General features: G+C 37.7%; 1 protein-coding gene across 1 annotated transcript; it reads right to left on the bottom strand.

Annotated features, from left to right (window-relative positions):
• Positions 1-248: 248 nt before the first annotated feature.
• On the bottom strand, positions 249-14,426 carry LOC125882775 (CD63 antigen-like). The gene is made up of 9 exons (XM_049566629.1): positions 14,289-14,426; positions 10,734-10,799; positions 8,370-8,495; positions 8,222-8,296; positions 7,786-7,881; positions 7,397-7,491; positions 6,041-6,146; positions 5,539-5,622; positions 249-2,995 (listed from the first exon to the last, which is right to left on the bottom strand). The coding sequence occupies exons 1-9, from the start codon at positions 14,346-14,348 to the stop codon at positions 2,873-2,875; spliced, it is 831 nt and encodes a 276-aa protein (XP_049422586.1). The 5' UTR covers positions 14,349-14,426; the 3' UTR covers positions 249-2,872.
• Positions 14,427-18,374: the final 3,948 nt, after the last annotated feature.

The raw sequence follows: 18,374 nt of genomic DNA, 5'->3' as shown, positions 1-18,374 counted from the left end.
AAACTTGTTTTCCATCTGTCAGCCTTTCAAAATAAATCTGGAGCTGGAAAATGATTTGAATATTCAATCTAATTTCTGCACAGAGCATCAGCAGAGAGGCCGAGGGAGGGACGCAGACGGAGACACTTTGTCCTCACAGAGCTGCTGCAGCTTAATATTAGGATCATTACTGCCATCTTGTGGCTGCTGGTGGAAACTACAGCTACAGACCACACACATCACTGATAAAATAAACTTTATTATTATTATTATTTATTACAGGTGACAGCCAAACATTTCATCACAACCAGCTGCTCCTTCTGTATTTAGACTTTAATCACATGAACATCATGACTGGATAAAGAACGATCTGAAAGACATTTGACCTGCAGAATGACCATCTGTACATCAGTCCCTCGCCCTGTGTTACCTTCGTCTCTGTGTTACCTTCGTCTCTGTGTCACGCCTCCTCAGTGGGCGAAGAATCCAAAGAAAGGCGAGCATTCTTCATGAATTAAAGTAACTGAAGAAACAGATTGAACTCAACTCTTTAGTTTAATACAACACAGAAACATCAAAGTTTGGAGCTCACTGGATACAAAACTGATGCGTCACATGACCTTTGTCAGGAGCATTTAATTCTGTCATATCAACATAAAAACATTAAGGACACATTTTAAAGGCATTTTATTTTGATTTCATTGAACTATAAAGATATTATTTTGATGAGCTGGATTGCATGAATAAGGCAAAGACATGAACTCTGACCTTTTTCAACTCAGCACAGCTTCCTGTCAGACACAAACTGTGTGCACGACTGAACTCACTTTTAACACTAACTGTAACTCATCAGATCCACAGTGACGTACAGACACATGCATCACTGTGTGATGGGGAACGTCAGTGAGTTACAACACATTTAAACACAGTTTTATTTGGCTTGTTTCCTGCTGGAAACTCTGACCATTCAGCCCCAACACGCCACCGTATGTTCAGTGCACAGTGACAGTGTTGTTTAGGGACGCATGATAATATCGGCATGTCATAAATATCAGCCAACATGATGTTTCTTCTTTCTCACAATGACTGAATGTTACACACACTGAACAGTGTTTCATGTCTCCACCTGCTGGTGGGCCGTCACCATCACAGTCTGTGTGTATAATATGATGTTAATTCACTACAGAAGAGACTTGATGATGATCACTGACATTAGGAGGGGACAAGGGATATATAGATATCAGTTATCGGTCAAATGAGATGTTATATATCAGATATAGCCAAAAATCCCTTGTGTTGTTTATTGGCATTAAAGGGATAGTGCACCCAAAAATGTAAATTCAGCCATTATCTACTCAGCCATATGCCGAGGGAGGCTCAGATGAAGTTTTAGAGTCCTCACATCACTTGCAGAGATCCAAGGGGAGAGGAGGTAGCAACACAACTCCACCTAATGGAGGCTGACGGCGCCCCAGATTCAAACGTCCAAAAACACATCATTGAAACCACAAAATATCTCCATACTGCTCGTCCGTAGTGATCCAAGTGTCCTGAAGCCCCGACACACGTGAGCGTGGTGCCCAGAGAGGCAGTCAGAGCTACAGGCTACAGTGAGGCTAAAAACAGAGTTCAGATGAGGTTTTTCCAAACAACTTTTTATGTCGGGGCTCATACAGTAAAGTACTCATACAGTAAAACCCAAGTCTCATTTATCCATCATGTGATCAGTACCGCATGTATTTTCATTGAAACATTACAATTTATAACACTAACGTTCAGAGCAGGGCTGCCCCAAATACTCTCTCTGGTAGGGATGAATCAGTATGGATTTTTTTCCAACCGATACAGTTAACCAATAACTAGCTGCTTCTCATGGCCGATAACTGATAATTTCACATTTGTATTTTAAACAGAAAAGTTTATGTTCACCTGTGGGTCAGACAGGCTGAGATGATGTGAGGAAATATGTCTGATTTAATATTCCACATCTCTGACCGAACCAGATCAACCTGACATCACTACTGTTATCACAACAAACACAAAGAACGGTGCTTCCGTCACCCACTGTATTGGTGTGTAGACGCTGCCCTTATTGAGTCAGGGAGAGCAGTCTGGCTTCATATTATCAGCTATAATTGTAATTATGGGAATAATGCATAATTATAAAAATGTCCCGTTATCAGCCAATAATTTATCAGCCTCATATACATCGTGCATCCTTAACGTTCGGGGCTTTAAAGCTTCAAAACTTGTCGTCATTTTTCATAAACTTTGCTGTTATTGTAGTTTTGAGTCTCATGAGAGATGAAGACAAAAATATGACTTCAAGAATTTTCCTTCTTTACTGAAGTAAAAATGGCTGCTGCATAATCACTTCAATTATTTGTTCAAAAATAGACCTGTAAGCAAATGAATACATAAAATGACTGTAGCCTATGATGAAGATTATTGGATTACTTTTTCTTATTTCATGGGCTATTTGGGATTTTTGAGGTGATGCAAAAATACACAAAAAACGAAGCATCTGAAAACTGATTTGCACGTCGATCATCAACCGACTGTAGAATCCTTCAAACATTTGGGACGGTCATGTGCACGCTGAGGCACGTTACACGGCCCGACTGTACTGACACATTTTAAATCATAATGTTCTCCCTTTTTGGATTCTTCGTTCACCGTGGAGGCGTGCCAGCAAACATTTTCTACACAAGTTCAACACGCGATTATTATTGATTTACAAATGGTCTTTCTTCAGTTTTCTCAAACTGACCTTCTGTCAAATATAAATATGCTGTGTTAGAAAAGATTTCAGATCCTGGAGGAGGAGGATAGTTTAATGAACTCTCACAATCATCACCAGCAGTTTGAATGGTTGCAGGTCAGAGGTCAGAGGTCAGGTGAGGGAGGGTTTGGGTTGATACTTCACTCTGTTGAAGTCATCGACTGTCGTTTCTACCGGAGGTGTCTTCCAGTATTCCTCCAGACCCAACGTCAGACACAGAGCGATGGCCGCCATCTGCAACACGAGCCGTGACACGTTTTATATCCAACACATTCTGAGACACACGTCATCTCTCACTCTTTATAATGTCTCAATACAACATACAGACGATACAAAGAAAAGACTTCACAACAACTGGACAGAGTGACTCCATCTTAAATATCTTGAAATATGTTTTCTGTAGACAAACACCATCTTCCCTTCGTCCTCCATCTGGAAAAACTGGAAAAAAAAACTGTGTGACCTATCTAGACTTTTATTTAGTGTAGTGGGAATATTTAAAGTCAGAGCTCGTTTTTCCTTGATCTAAAATCTGGTAAACTTTTCCATAAACACTTCCTACAAACCTATTAGTTTTCATAAAAGTAAAGAATATGTAGAAACTCCGGCCCAAAGTAGGAACCATCTAGAATACTGTAAACGCTTTCTAGAAGCTCAAACTCTGTGTTAGAATGTGCTAGAAATTAATCCAGAAACACGTGAACTGATCCACATTTTCATAAGCGCTTCTGAAAGGGTATAATTAACTTTCCCACAAACATATAGGCTAATGCCTACGGAAATGCATGACCTCTGGTACAAAGAAGAAACCTAATCTAGAACATTTTGAACTCTCTCAGAATCTCATAACACTTAGGTTACTGAAAACTCTTCAGGAAACTTTTGGACACTTTTTTTCCCTGGAACATTTCTAGAAGCTTGTAATGTTTCCAGAAAAGTACAGAATATGTAGAAACTCCATCTAGAATACTTTAAACACATTCTGTAAACTCAAATTCTGTGTTAGAATGTGCTGGAAATTAATCTAGAAACACATAAGCTTATGCAGAATCTTGCAAACATACCCTTAAATACTTCTGAGAGGGTACAATGAAGTTTCCCACAAACATGTAATGCTGAATGAATGTGCTAATGAATCTAGAAACACGTGAACTGATCCACATTTTCATAAGCGCTTCTAAAAGGGTATAATGAACTTTCCCACAAATATAAAATGCTTCGAGAAATGCATGACCTCTGGTACAAAGAAGAAACCTAATCTAGAACATTTTGAACTCTCTCAGAATCTCATAACACTTAGGTTACTGAAAACTCTTCAGGAAACTTTTGGATACTTTTTTTCCCTGGAACATTTCTAGAAGCTTGTAATGTTTCCAGAAAAGTACAGAATATGTAGAAACTCCATCTAGAATACTTTAAACACATTCTGTAAACTCAAATTCTGTGTTAGAATGTGCTGGAAATTAATCTAGAAACACATAAGCTTATGCAGAATCTTGCAAACATACCCTTAAATACTTCTGAGAGGGTACAATGAAGTTTCCCACAAACATGTAATGCTGAATGAATGTGCTAATGAATCTAGAAACACGTGAACTGATCCACATTTTCATAAGCACTTCTAAAAGGGTATAATGAACTTTCCCACAAATATAAAATGCTTCGAGAAATGCATGACCTCTGGTACACAGTGGAAACCTAATCTAGAACATTTTGAACTCTCTCAGAATCTCATAACACTTAGGTTACTGAAAACTAGCAACACTTAAGGAAACTTTTAGATACTTTTTCCTGGAAATTTTCTGAAGCTTGTAATGTTTCCAGAAAAGTAAAGAATATGTAGAAACTCCGGCCCAAAGTAGGAACCATCTAGAATACTTTAATCGCTTTCTAGAAACTCAAACTCTGTGTTAGACTGTGCTACAAATGAATCCAGAAACATGTGAACTGATCCACATTTTCATAAGCGCTTCTGAAAGGGTATAATGAACTTTCCCACAAACATACAATGCTTCCAGACATGCATGGCCTCTGCTACAAACCCTGATCTAGAACATTTGAAACTCTTCCAGGGACTCATGACACTTCTCTTATATAAACCTTTGTTGAAACTAGCAACACTTCAGGAAACTTTTAGATTCATTTTTATTGTTGATTTTTTTTTTTCAAAAGCTTGTAATGTTTCCAAAAACTCTTGAGCTGTACTTAAAAATAATTTATATCTGAACTTTTCTAGCATCTTGTAAACTCTTCACCAACTCATAAACAATTCTAGAAACTCTTAATCAGTTTTTCAAACTTAAACTTTTTCCAGAATATCATATAAACATCGGCACAGACATCGCTCTCCTCAGTGGTCGGTATTTTATGAGACTGTATTCAGCCAACACAAATGCTGTTGTAATTATCAGACACTTTCTTGTTTTCTATAAATGATATTTGACTTTCATTTCTTGAGTTGTTGTCATGTTTTGTAGGAAAATTAATTTAATCAGCATTTAAAATATGATTTGGTTTTGAAACACGTGATAAATGATTTCAAATGGCTCTTATAATAGACACAGTGTTTCTACAGACGATGATCAAACATAAAAATAAAGACTGTGTCTGAGTGTTTTCTGACAGTCAGCTAATTTAAGTTTAAACTTTGTGTTAACGTCAGGAACAGCCGCAGTCTGCAGTGAATATATAATATACAGCATCATACTGACGCTTTAAAGCAACAACAAGGAGACAGAACTGTTCGATCGAACAGGAAGACGGTGTGTTAACTGTACCGTGATGGTGGCGAAGGCTGAAATGATTCCTATCCGCAGTTTGATGGGGAAGCTCAGGTAGCTCTTCAGGATTGGACCACAGGGCTGCATTAATAAAAACACATGTTGAAGTACATCAGGAAAACTCTCTGTTAATCCTCCACAGTGAGGTCAGAGGTCACTGTCGGGTAAGGACAAGAATGAGGACTTGTTGAAAGGTGCAGTCTGGTCAAAGCTCAAATCAACATCAGTGTTTGCAGACAGGAGCCGAACATAATGTGTCACATGTGTGAAAACGTAAACGTGAAGTGCTGCAGTCGCAGAGAGAAGAACCATAAACTGATTAAACATTGGAAATAAAACCTGAAGCACAGGAAGAGGAAAAGAAGGAAGGAAGTGAAGAAGGAAAGGAAAGTCAGGAAGAAGTGTCAGAGGGAAGGTAGATGGAAGAGGGAAAATCTAATTTGAAGCAGAAGCAGTTAACGACCGTGAAAAAGAGAATGAACTCCTGTAGCTGAGTTACCTCAGAGTGAACCCACAGTTTATCTCTGACTTTTTGGGTCGGAGGGGAAAGGTCACCACCCACCATCACACAGGGCCCCTCTGAGCTCCAGTTACCAGGCTGAGAGCTGAGAGACGAAGAATAGGAACAAAACCTGAGCAACATCTCATCTGAGAATAACCGAAACCTTAAAATATCTTGAATGGTCAGAATCCAGAAATCCTTCTAGAAGCTCAAAAACAACTATGAAAAAATGTGTCTAACTTTCAAAGTCTTTGACAAACAAACTCTACAAAAAGCTTGTTAAAGTGTCTAGAAATCATCAAATCATCAAGATGTATAATGTTTTCTAAAACTTGAGTTCTTCTAAATATTTCTAGAAAATAACTTGTAAAATCTACGAAAAGCTGAAAAGCTCTTTGAGTAACTTCACTACACATTGGGAAATCCTTCTAGTAGCTCAAAACCAACTATTTCTATTTCTTATACAAACTTTTCAAGAAACTTACAAACTCTACAAAAAGCTTTTTTACAGTGTCAGGAAAATCATCAAGATGTATTAAGTCTTATAAAACCCGAGAAATTCTTCTAACTTTCATCATATTCTTAAAACTTTTTAAATAAATTACAAACTCTATAAGAAGCTTGCAAAGACATCTGGAAAATCATTAAGATGTAAACATTTTTCTAGAAAATTGATAAACTCAGTAATTCCTCCAGTAAGATTTTAGAGAAACTCAAACTCCACGAGGAATCTATAACTATTTTGAGAAATCTCAAAAACTCTTTTTGAATTCCAGAAATTTGTCAAGAAACTCAAAAACTCACCCTGAAATCCAGATGACTTTCTGAAAAAAATAAACTTCTAGAAATTCAGAAAAGCATCAACTTTAGAAAAAAATCTCAAAAACTTTTCAAGAAATCTACAAGAAACTCAAAAAATGTCTAGAATTTGTAAAATCAAGATTTATAAATTCTAGAAACCTAAAAAAAACTTTAAAAATGTTTAAGAAAACAAAAAAACTCTTCAACAAACTTTCAAATCTTATGTAACTTTCAGAAATTCAAAAAACTTTTTGAAATTCAGAAATTCATCTAGAAGCTCAAAAACTTTTACAGAAATCCAGAAAGTCTTTCAGAAACTTAAAAGAACTCAGGCTTTCATCACTTTACAAGAAATTTCTAGAACTTCAAAAATGTTCAGTCTTCAAAAAACTCAAAAACGTAACAAGAAATAGTTTCTAGAAAATCATAAAATCATTAAGATTTGTAAATTCTTCCAGAAACTCTTGGAAAAATCTTGAATGATCAGTTGTTGTTTTTATCCAGAACTCTTCAGCCAGAGAACTTTGAGTTTTGCGTGTGTTGCTGTCTCACCTGTGCTGCAGGTCGGAGACGCTAGGCGTGCACAGACAGGTGTCAGGAAGTTGATTCTCCCAGTCCTCAAAACTCCTCAAACCACAACACGAGTCCTGAGAAACAGACAAGTCTTCAGTGTGATTCTGACCAGATAGAGTCAAATCAAAGAAAGATCAGTCATCATTTTGGAACGTTTAAAACTGTCTTGTTAAAAACTAGAAGCCTCAAAGCATTTATTTTATTAGCAGAGACAAAACTCTGGGCTGGTTGTTTGTGTGCGGTGTGACAGCCAATGTGACGGGTTAGGCAGACCAGATATCCTGGGTGAGGTGAGCTGGCTTCATGAGGCCTCAGGTAGTGAAATACCTAGCACTGCTTTATGTCCCGTGTTTCTGTGTGTGTCTTACGGAGGCCTGGAGTTTGCTGAGTTCAGTCTGGATGTAACGCTCGGCTCTGTGGAGGGGAGTTACGTTCAGGAACACCTCGTCCACCGCACCGTCCATCTGCAGGACGCAGACACAAAACAGTGATGGAGAAACAGGAAAGATTGATTTGATGCACGGAGAGTTTTATAGTTTTAAGCTTTCTATATATTACATTTTGCAACAACACAATTTCTAATTATTCAAATCAACCTACAGTCTGTGTCCAGCACCCAGATATAAAACATTTCTGCAACTGAATTATTTACGGTCGTTGACTGATGTTTAAATGTGGTTAAGAGCTAAAATATGGTCACAGGCAGCTGTGATGAACACTGCAGCCTGCAGGGGGCAGCAGGGATGTCTCAGAACGGGTGACACTGTAATCAAAGAGGACAGAGACACAGACAGGTAGAGTCACCTGAGCTTGAACCTGAACCAGCGGTGAGGCGACAACCATCATGGCCACGAACTCCACGAATATCAGAGCAGAGAACTGCAGAGATAATGACACATTAGCTCCGCCCCCTCTGTGTGTGTGTGTGTGTGTGTGTGTGTGTGTGTCTCACCACCAGCAGCAGAGGTTTGAGGTCTAAAGATGCAGCACAGATGCCAATGATGGACAGAATCACTGTGATGGGGCCGAACACCTGCAGCACCAGTAAGCCGTCGCTACTGGACAACTGGTCGAACAGCTGGGAGACACAGAGAGCAAACAAACAAACAAAAACAAAAACAAATTTGATTTGAGACGCAGATTTTTGTTTCTGTCTCTCCCCAAAGTATTTAACAGAGAACAGAAAATAGTTCAGAGCTCTGAGACTGGATGTTTCCTTGTGAAATGCACTCTGGGAGTCGGAGTTAACTTCTCATCTTTTCACAAGCTTCAACATTTTATGAAAAAAAAAAAAAACACGTGTTTTCAAACATGCAGTAAAAATTCCAAACTGATGATTCAACCTGTAAAGTTTCATAAATTCATGATGAACAGGATTTTTTAAAGTATAAACTTTGATGCAGCAGAAGCAGAATTAATCTTTTTTTATTCCAGACATTCTTCTTCCTGGTTAAAACCTGTCACCTACATTACCCATGATGCAACTCAACCATCAACAGTGTGTTATGCTAGCAGCTAATGTAGCCTGGAGTGTTAGCCTGCAGCAGAGATGAGGTCTGTTATTATCTAATAACTGCAGATATACCTGCGATAAACAGAATCAACTGATGGTGTAACGAGACTCTTCCTTTAATCAATAAAATAAAAAGTGTTTAATAAAAAGTTAATTAAAATAAATAAAAAGTTAATTAAAAGTTAATTTACTCTTTGATAATAAAAACAAAACTTGTGATCAAATGAATGCATGAAAATTAAACATCAGTGATTCTTCAACATAAACATATAAAAATAATCATTATATTAAAATGGGACAAAAAACTGTTATTTAAAATATTTTTATTTCTATCTTTATTTTGATTATATAGATGATGTCTAATTATTGGAATATATCTAATATGTATGTATTTACTTTAATTATATCTTTATGTTAACTGTACTTCTATTACAATTTCATAGGTTATCTTGAAAAATCAACCATATCTTTATTTTAATAATACAGGGAATTTTCTGATTTACTTCATTTATTTATTTTAATTATATCTTTCTTTTAACTTTAAAGATAATTATTATTATAACATATCTAGTATAATGTTAATTAAACTTAATTAACCACTATTACAATGATTAGGATTTTTAAATTATATATACATTTTAAAATAATGTTCAATATTTATTTTTAATGATATCTTTATAATAATTGATTACAATAACCTATTATTTACAAGATATTTATGTATTTAAATAAAATTCTATCTATGAATAATCAAATAATGTGTAATTCTAGCTTTGTTTTAATTCCATAGAAAATAATTCCAATAATATATCTTACTTAAATTTTACTTTACTTTTTCATACTTTAATCATATAGATTATGAATTAAAAAAATGAATTTCCCCTTGGGAATTTATAAAGTATATAAAATTAAAAGAAATAAAAATTGAATTAAATTTTCCAATATTTATAAAAAATAAAAACATTTTAATTAGGCCTACATCTTTATTTTAATTGTATAGATAACAATAATTATAATATATCTAATATTTATTTTAATTATGTTTCTTCTAATCAACATTGATTATTTTTTAAGTTTAGAAAATATGCAAATAATAAGCATTTTAATTTAGCTATGTGTTTAATCTTTATTATAAATACAGAGATTGTGATTTATCTAATATTTATAAAATATTTATTCACATCATAATTATGTTAGTTTTAATTGTTAAAATGTACATAATATTTATTTATCTCAATTAAATCTTAATCATGATTATGTAGATAATGTTTTAACTATAAAATATGTATTAATATTCAAATATTACATTTCTTGAAATTATCTCTATTTTTATCATACAAATTATGATTTATCTAATTTTATCTTATAGTATAGTTAGATTATATTTAGTATTATTTATTTATTTAATCATTAAATGTTCACACTGCATCCCAAAAAAATACATAAAATAAATATCATACTGTATATGTATATAATTTATCAAAAATACTGCAATGATTTAATAAAGTTAAAAATGGACCTGTAGTGATTATATTTTTTAGTTTATTCAGTTATTTCATTGTGTTTTTCTCCCTAATTTGTAGGTAGAGATATTAAATGCTCATTAATGTATGTTCACTCAGTTTATCAGTCATTAGTTGAATCCCTCGTCTATTAAGATAATTATGTTCCTTCTGGTTTATGGAGAAAGTTGCTCCAACAACAGACCAACAGGCGGCACATGCCAGTAAAACTTTCACTTTATTTGTTGGGGTTAAACACACACACACACACACACACACACACACACACACACACAGTTACCTCGGCAACCGGCGTGTTGCCGTCAATGGAGGAGAATCCAACGCCAATCATCACCACCCCAGACACCTGCAGAGACATAATGAAGTGGGATTAAAGTGACAGAGTGTTTGTTGGGTTTCACTGACGGAGGAAGTCTTTAACTGTAGCAACATTCCTGACAAACTGTTTCCCCCGAGAGACGCTCATCAGACTCCATCGGCTGCCAGCTCTGCTCTGACATCACTCCGTCCCACAGTCACTAAAACAGCATTTCCCTCCGCTTAAAGTTTCCACAGCTCACAGCAGCAGCTTTGGGAAATAGTCTCGCTCTGAATCACTTTGTGGGAACAAGATTTTATCTGCACGTCATCAGTTGTTGCAGCTACTGTAGCTTTCACTTATTTATCATCATGTGCACAACAAGGATCAGATCTCAGGCTCCCTCCAACAGCCACCATTAGATATGTATTAAAGACCCAAACAAGAAGGTGAATATGAGACTTCAAATATTTTAAAAAATGTTACTCTTAAAATAATAGATATAAACTGGAACATAAACATGTAAACGTGTGAGTGATACAGCTTATAAAAACACTGATGTGGTTAGATTTGAATCTGTTGTACACTGTCATAAACATCAAACACAGTATAAATATTTGCAAAACAAAAAATACAAAAAACAGAAAAGATCCAACCTTCCTGAAAATGTGACGAGAAAAGATATAAACCCAGTAAAATACAAAGATATGGCCAACAAACCATAACAGGCTCATCGTATAACACAAACAGACTGTTATTCAAACCAACACGTGGTCACTAACGACTGTAATCAACTCATATAAAGTAAACAACAACAACACAAGAGTCAAAACAGGAAGCAGAAAAATAGAAATCACCACAACAGGATGTTTTCAGTCTTTAACTGAGGCTGAAATCATCGGAATTAAGAATCTGTTTTGCAGCTAGTTGTAATAATATTAAAGACACATTCTGAACATTTAATAAGATAAAGTGACATATTGAGATTGTTTGTCATTTCATCCTCATTGATTTTTAAAATTTCATAACGTAAAAGTGAATTAGTGGACGGAGGAGGAGGAGGAGTGGAGGGAAGGGGAGGAAGAGAAAGAGGAAGGAACACCAAGCCTAAACAAAGATTAACCACTAATTACACAACTGAGCACGTATTATTATGTAACGTTATATTTTTACACAAACACATGACAGAAACATTTTCCTTCTGAGTCATGGAAACGCTTTCTACATGTACGCATCTTTAATGTCTCTGTGCTCATTGCTGACTTGTGTCAATACTGATAACAAAAATCTAACTTTGTTTGCAAAGCATATTGGTTATTATGTGCTTTACAGGTGAAATGAGAGTGAACAAATATAAACTGTGAAACAACTGGAGACTAATTTACACCCAAAATTGAAACGATAAAGACAAATAATATAATGATATAAACTGTACAACAATAATAATATATAACATAGAAAATAAATACAATAAATAAGATAGATTAAGGCAATAAGAATGTTTAAATGACAGAAGAATATTAAATGTGAAAATATAACAGTAGTCACAAGACATTTTAATGAAGAGCTGAGCTAAAGATTTTGAAACTTTAAAGGTTGCAACACTTTCTGCAATAAAATCCAAAATCCAAATAAAAACAGCATCAGTTTGGTCCTGTGTGTAAAGATATAAAGCAGTGTGTCGTCAGCAGATGTAAAGCAGCGTGTCGTCAGCAGATGTAAAGCAGTGCGTCGTCAGCAGATATACAACAGTGTGTCGTCAGCAGATGTAAAGCAGCGTGTCGTCAGCAGATGTAAAGCAGCATGTCGTCAGCAGATATAAAGCAGCGTGTTGTCAGCAGATATACAGCAACGTGTTGTCAGCAGACGTAAAGCAGTGTGTCGTTAGCAGATGTAAAGCAGCATGTCGTCAGCAGATATACAGCAGTGTGTCGTCAGCAGATGTAAAGCAGCGTGTCGTCAGCAGATATACAGCAGTGTGTCGTCAGCAGATGTAAAGCAGCATGTCGTCAGCAGATATACAGCAGTGTGTCGTCAGCAGATGTAAAGCAGCGTGTCGTCAGCAGATATACAGCAGTGTGTCGTCAGCAGATGTAAAGCAGCGTGTCGTCAGCAGATATAAAGCAGTGTGTTGTCAGCTGATATAAAGCAGCGGACATTAAGCAACGTGTCATCAGCAGACGTAAAGCAGTGTGTCGTCAGCAGATATACAGCAGCGTGTTGTCAGCAGACGTAAAGCAGTGTGTCGTCAGCAGATGTAAAGCAGCGTGTCGTCAGCAGATATACAGCAGTGTGTCGTCAGCAGATGTAAAGCAGCATGTCGTCAGCTGATATAAAGCAGCGGATATTAAGCAACGCATCGTCAGCAGATATAAAGCAGCGGATATAAAGCAACGCGTCGTCAGCAGATGTAAAGCAGCGTGTCGTCAGCAGATGTGAAGCAGTGTGTCGTCAGCAGATATAAAGCAGCGTGTTGTCAGCTGATATAAAGCAGCGGACATTAAGCAACGTGTCATCAGCAGACGTAAAGCAGTGTGTCGTCAGCAGATATACAGCAGCGTGTCGTCAGCAGACGTAAAGCAGTGTGTCGTCAGCAGATATACAGCTGATCCCTGAGGAACACCACAACTTATTTTAGATTTGTTTTTAGAAATGATTGAGATAAAGAGCTTTTTCGGAAAAGCAATTAATCAATTAAAAACACTTTAAGATAATTCAACATCATCATTGGCTCAGATCAAGTATCTCGATTTATCCTTAAAACATCAACTACTTCTGCTTCTACTACAATGTTGAAAGCCAGATTATTGTTTATGTTAAAGAAATTTTAATTAAGAGGACATTTTTTTAGTACTGAGAGGGTGCTGGTTACTTGGTACTTCTTTGATACGCTGAGTAATAATTAAAAATATATTTATTTAAGCAGAATTTTAATGTTAATTAAATGCTCTGATGTAGATGAATCTGTAACACTGCGTCATATTTTATAACCTAATCATGATCATCAAAAATGTTTTGTATTTTAATATTATTTGGCAACAAGCAGCTAAAGTTGTCAAAACCATGTCACAGATTAATAAACATATAAGTAAGCACACATGACGGCAACAACAACAGTGCAGAACATAAATATATTTCATCAGACAGGTTGAATATGAATCCTCCAGTCCGCTCAGCATTAACATATTTTATAATAATTGTAATTGATTCATAAAGAGTTAGTTAAAATATATTTAACAGATGCTCTTCTTAGTCAGATTGAATTAATATTTAGTTACATTTTTAGCTCCAGCATTTAAATCCTCACATTTTGGATTCTGCAGAAAAGTTTTGTTGATAATTTTTTTTAAATCCATCTCAGAACAAAAAGCAGGACTGAGTTCAACTGAACAAAATACGTTTTAAGAACATTCTTAATTTTCTCTTTGAATAAATCTCTGTCCATTGCCACTCATCATCATCACATCCATCATAACCAAACACAGACATGCTGTTAGCAGCTAGCACTTAGCTGTTAGCAGTTAGCGGTTAGCTTACCAGTAGCAGCACAGTGACACAGATGGCGAGTCCTCGTAAGTAACTCCTGCAGCGAGCCATGACCGCCGTCTGTGAGAGCCGAGCTAAAATAGAAACAGAGCAAAAACCACAGCCGACTCTGTGTGTGTGTGTGTGTGTGTGTGTGTGTGTGTGTGTGTGTGTGTGCGTGTGTGTGTGTGCATGTGTGTGTGATGGATGTTGTTTAAAGCTCAGGAGTGTTTGGCTGCAGGACGAAGAACATGACCAAGTTTGGAAGATCAGCTGGAGAGGAGAGGAGAGGAGAGGAGAGGAGAGGAGAGGAGACGGGAGGAGAGGAGAGGAGAGGAAATGAGTAGGGGAAACAAGGAGAAAGGGAAGAGAAGGCAAGGAAGCAAGGAGAAGAAACAAGAGGAAAGGAGAGCAGAGGAGAGGAGAAGAGAGGAGGTAACAGTTGTACCTGATGATGATGATGAGAAGGAGAGACTGAGAAGTAGATATGAAGGGAAGGAAGAAAAACCCAGAGGGAAGACAGAAAGATGGATGAAAAACAAAGTGATGAAGATAAAAGATGGAAGGAGTGCAAAGGATGAAGAGGAGGACGTGTAATCTAATGACAGTGTTGTAAAGATAAAGTGTTTCAGTGGAAGTGATGAAGATGAGGGAGACGTTGTGTAATGTAATAAGTGTGCTGTATAAATAAACAGAGCAGGAGCAGGTTGAAACAGTCTGATGTCATGGAGCTGCAGACTCAACACAGACGCCTCCTCATTAACTCAGTGTTTTCTGGTCTTCTCCCAGTGCTGCTGATCACACACCAGCTCAGACTGGTCCTGTTTAAATCTCCTCACCTGCTCCGTCAGATCCCGTCCACACTGTCCACACAGAACACACGTGTTTATCAGCCAAGTTACTGAGTGTGTCAACTCTCTGCACCTTCTCACTTCCTCCTCCGTCTCACAGGTCAACCTTCAGACTACACTTTGTCTGACAGCTTCCTGTCCAGTGACAACGGTGCTGAATGGTTAAAGACGACCGACTTTTATTTATAATGAAATTAAAAAAAATGAACTACTCAGAAAAGTCCAATGTGCGAATGGACATGGACGTGTTGATGTGTTCCTACATGTTTTTTAAGTAACTCAAACATGAGGCGACAGAACGACATCATCTGCAAATAAAGCAGCAAAACAACCAAAATGTTTAGTTAATTAATGATTAAATTACAAGATATTAAGGTTAAATTAATAAAGATATTTTTAGTCGACAAGGTAATATAGAAGGTGTTTTTTCAGTGTCTAAGGTTTTCACTCTAAATATTTTTTATTATCTTAAACAATAACAAGGTGACACAAAACAAAAACCCACAATTAAGACAAACCTAACGACACCACAAAGTAAGAACAAACACATATATACATATTTATAACCGAACAAACTATATTATTCAATTCAACCTTAACAACAAATAGGTATGCAGGATGCAACAGGCATTAGTTCAGGCTGTGAGACAGCACCAGTGAATATTATACAGGGAGGTAAATCAAATTCCCTTTGCTGCCCTGTTATATTGGTAACGCGTGCCCTCTAATGGCGAAATCTGCCATAACTTTACATATATCCACTTCACAAAATGACTCTAAATTGCCCCATAATCAATTAAACAAAAAATCTCTGTAACTAAACTAACAACAGGGAAACTAAAACTGTGCAGACACTTAAATCAAGATTACGGGAGAGACTGGTTACGTAATTAGCATTATTGATTGCTCCAAGACCGCATGAGTTAGCAAGAGCTAAAACTGAAACATACATTGGTCCTAAATACGAAATACAGTTAAACTTCACCCACAAAACTATGACGGGGGGTTATTCATTCTGCATTTACTTTATCATGGACGCACATGAACACAAATCAAGTCCACAGATTAATGAGGCAGAAGCTTATTATTCCTGGGCCTTTTTTACAGCCACATCAGAATGTTGGTGTTTTGTGCTTTGTGATGTGTAAAAGCATCAAAGCTTCTGGAATTTTTGTTTTTCATATAATTTCAGTCACACAAACTGTTGTGTTGAGTCTACGACAGAGACGATCTGTTACACACAAGGCAAGTCTTTCTAAGACAAGCAAAGTCTGTTAGCCATCACTACAGAAAACAATGGACAGAAGAACAAACTACAGACACAGAGCAGCTGGTGAAGCTGCAGGACGTTGGGCACCTCCCCAAAACTACTACCACCAGCGCAACAATGCCTCTTGGGGAAACCAGGAGGAGGAGAAACACCAAAAGTTGTGCCACATCATCAAGAAGAAGGACCAAATCAAACATCTGGAGGAGCTGCTCGAGGTCAGAGACAAGGGGTTCAGAACTATGCTGAGAAAGTCTGTGAGCTGCAAACAGAAAACTACCAGATCACATTAGCTCTCCAACGCCAGGAGAAGGAGATGGAGGCTGCCCAGCACCTCAGCAAGCAGCAGTTTGAGGAGATGGTTGCACGGTATGAGGCTGGAAAAAAAAACTGCCTCAAACCAGACCAACCAGGTATTGAGGCAGGAGGTTGAGAGCCAGGTGTAGAGTGAGTACCAGGAGAAGGTCGCCCAGATGGAAAAACAGATCAACCAGATGGGCACTGACCTCCTGAAACTCTGCCAGGAGCAACACAGTCTCCTTCTGACGCTGGCGGAGGCACACCAAGAGCTGAGCAGCAAAGATGCTGCTCTCCAGAGCGAGGAAGCCTGACAGGCCAAATATGATGCTCTGAATGAGAAGATCGCAACAGACCTGGAAGAAAATACCTAGAGATGGGAGACACAGGAGACACAGTTCAACATCAAGGTCAATCTGATGGAGGAACAAATCCACCAGAGGGACGTTGAGACCCTCAGTCTCACTGAGGACAACTGTCTCGTTCAAAAACTCACACAGACAGGACAAAACCTGACCCACAAAGATGCTGAACTCCTCCAGAGCCTCGGAAGGACAACTTCATCAAAGACGTAAAGGAAAGAGAACAGAGCTGGGAGACACAGAAGACTCAATTTAGGGTCAAGGTGAATCTCATGGAGGCAGACATCCACTGCACTGTTAAAGAAAGTCTGACCCAGGAGCCCTCAGAGACAGGAGAGGAGCTGATCAGCAAAGAGGCTGAACTCCAGAGCCAGACATCCTGGCACGAGAAATACATCGCTCTGGAGACGTTCCAAAGGACCTGGCTGAGAAACAGAAGAGCTGGTAAACAGAAGCTGCACAGCTGATAGCCGACAAGGTTGAACTGGAGGACGTCTGTTTATACATCAACAAGAAGAGGAAACGCTTCTTGATTTTACCAAGGAGGTCATCAGATGAAAGAGAGACACAGATGCAAGAAATGAAAAACAAAATGCACCAGAGGGATGCATCCAACAACCACCTACTTTCACCCAGAAGTCACGCCCAGGGTACTTTGGACATCATATGTGGACGTGGAAAGTCCATGACCAAACGTGGACATGTGACGAGGTCACAGTGAGAATGTGATGGACAGGTTGTTATGCTACCAGAACTACTGTATTGCATATTCACATACAGATTGTTCTTTCACGCAGGTTTACATCACCAAACGTTTCTGACAGAATCACTGTGCTGCCGCCAGAGGAGCCGCTGAATGAGTTTCCTCTGAGCGGACACCACAGGTTATTCCACACTACTGAAGCCCCTTCTCTTATTTGAATCACTGTGGAGTCGATAATAATTTCTCTCTCAGCCATTTTTGTTGTTGCCGTGGGTAACAGTACAACATCAACATGCCAACCATTCGAGTTGTTGCGGGTATCACAGTATGAAATTTCCATATCGTGATACCCGCCACAAAAAGGCTTGTGGTTTCATTAAAAAGGTCCATGTGTTAGCTTTCTTCCCGCAGCTTTCAAACACACATCAGCGTCAGGTCCTCTGCTCAGTTTCAAAATGAACTGTGATGTCGTCAGGTGACAACTGAGATGACTCCATCTGCTGAGGAATGACAGGTAATGCAGTTGAAAGCACCAGATGAAGCCAGTAAGAGGAAAGTTTGTTTTACTGCTGTGTACCAATAAGACATCAGACTGTTCTCTATTTTATCATTTATAAT

This window comes from Epinephelus fuscoguttatus, linkage group LG22 (genome assembly GCF_011397635.1).
Source record: "Epinephelus fuscoguttatus linkage group LG22, E.fuscoguttatus.final_Chr_v1".
NCBI classification, from domain to species: domain Eukaryota; kingdom Metazoa; phylum Chordata; class Actinopteri; order Perciformes; family Serranidae; genus Epinephelus; species Epinephelus fuscoguttatus.
This window is presented reverse-complemented; position numbering and strand designations above follow the sequence as displayed.

Coding starts and splice junctions, on each gene's coding strand:
- LOC125882775 (XM_049566629.1), bottom strand. CDS start 14,348: ATGGCTCGCTGCAGGAGTTACTTACGAGGACTCGCCATCTGTGTCACT. Junction 8,297..8,369: donor TCAAACCTCTGCTGCTGGTG/GTGAGACACACA, acceptor TTATCTCTGCAG/TTCTCTGCTCTGATATTCGT. Junction 5,623..6,040: donor AACTGTGGGTTCACTCTGAG/GTAACTCAGCTA, acceptor TTATTAATGCAG/CCCTGTGGTCCAATCCTGAA.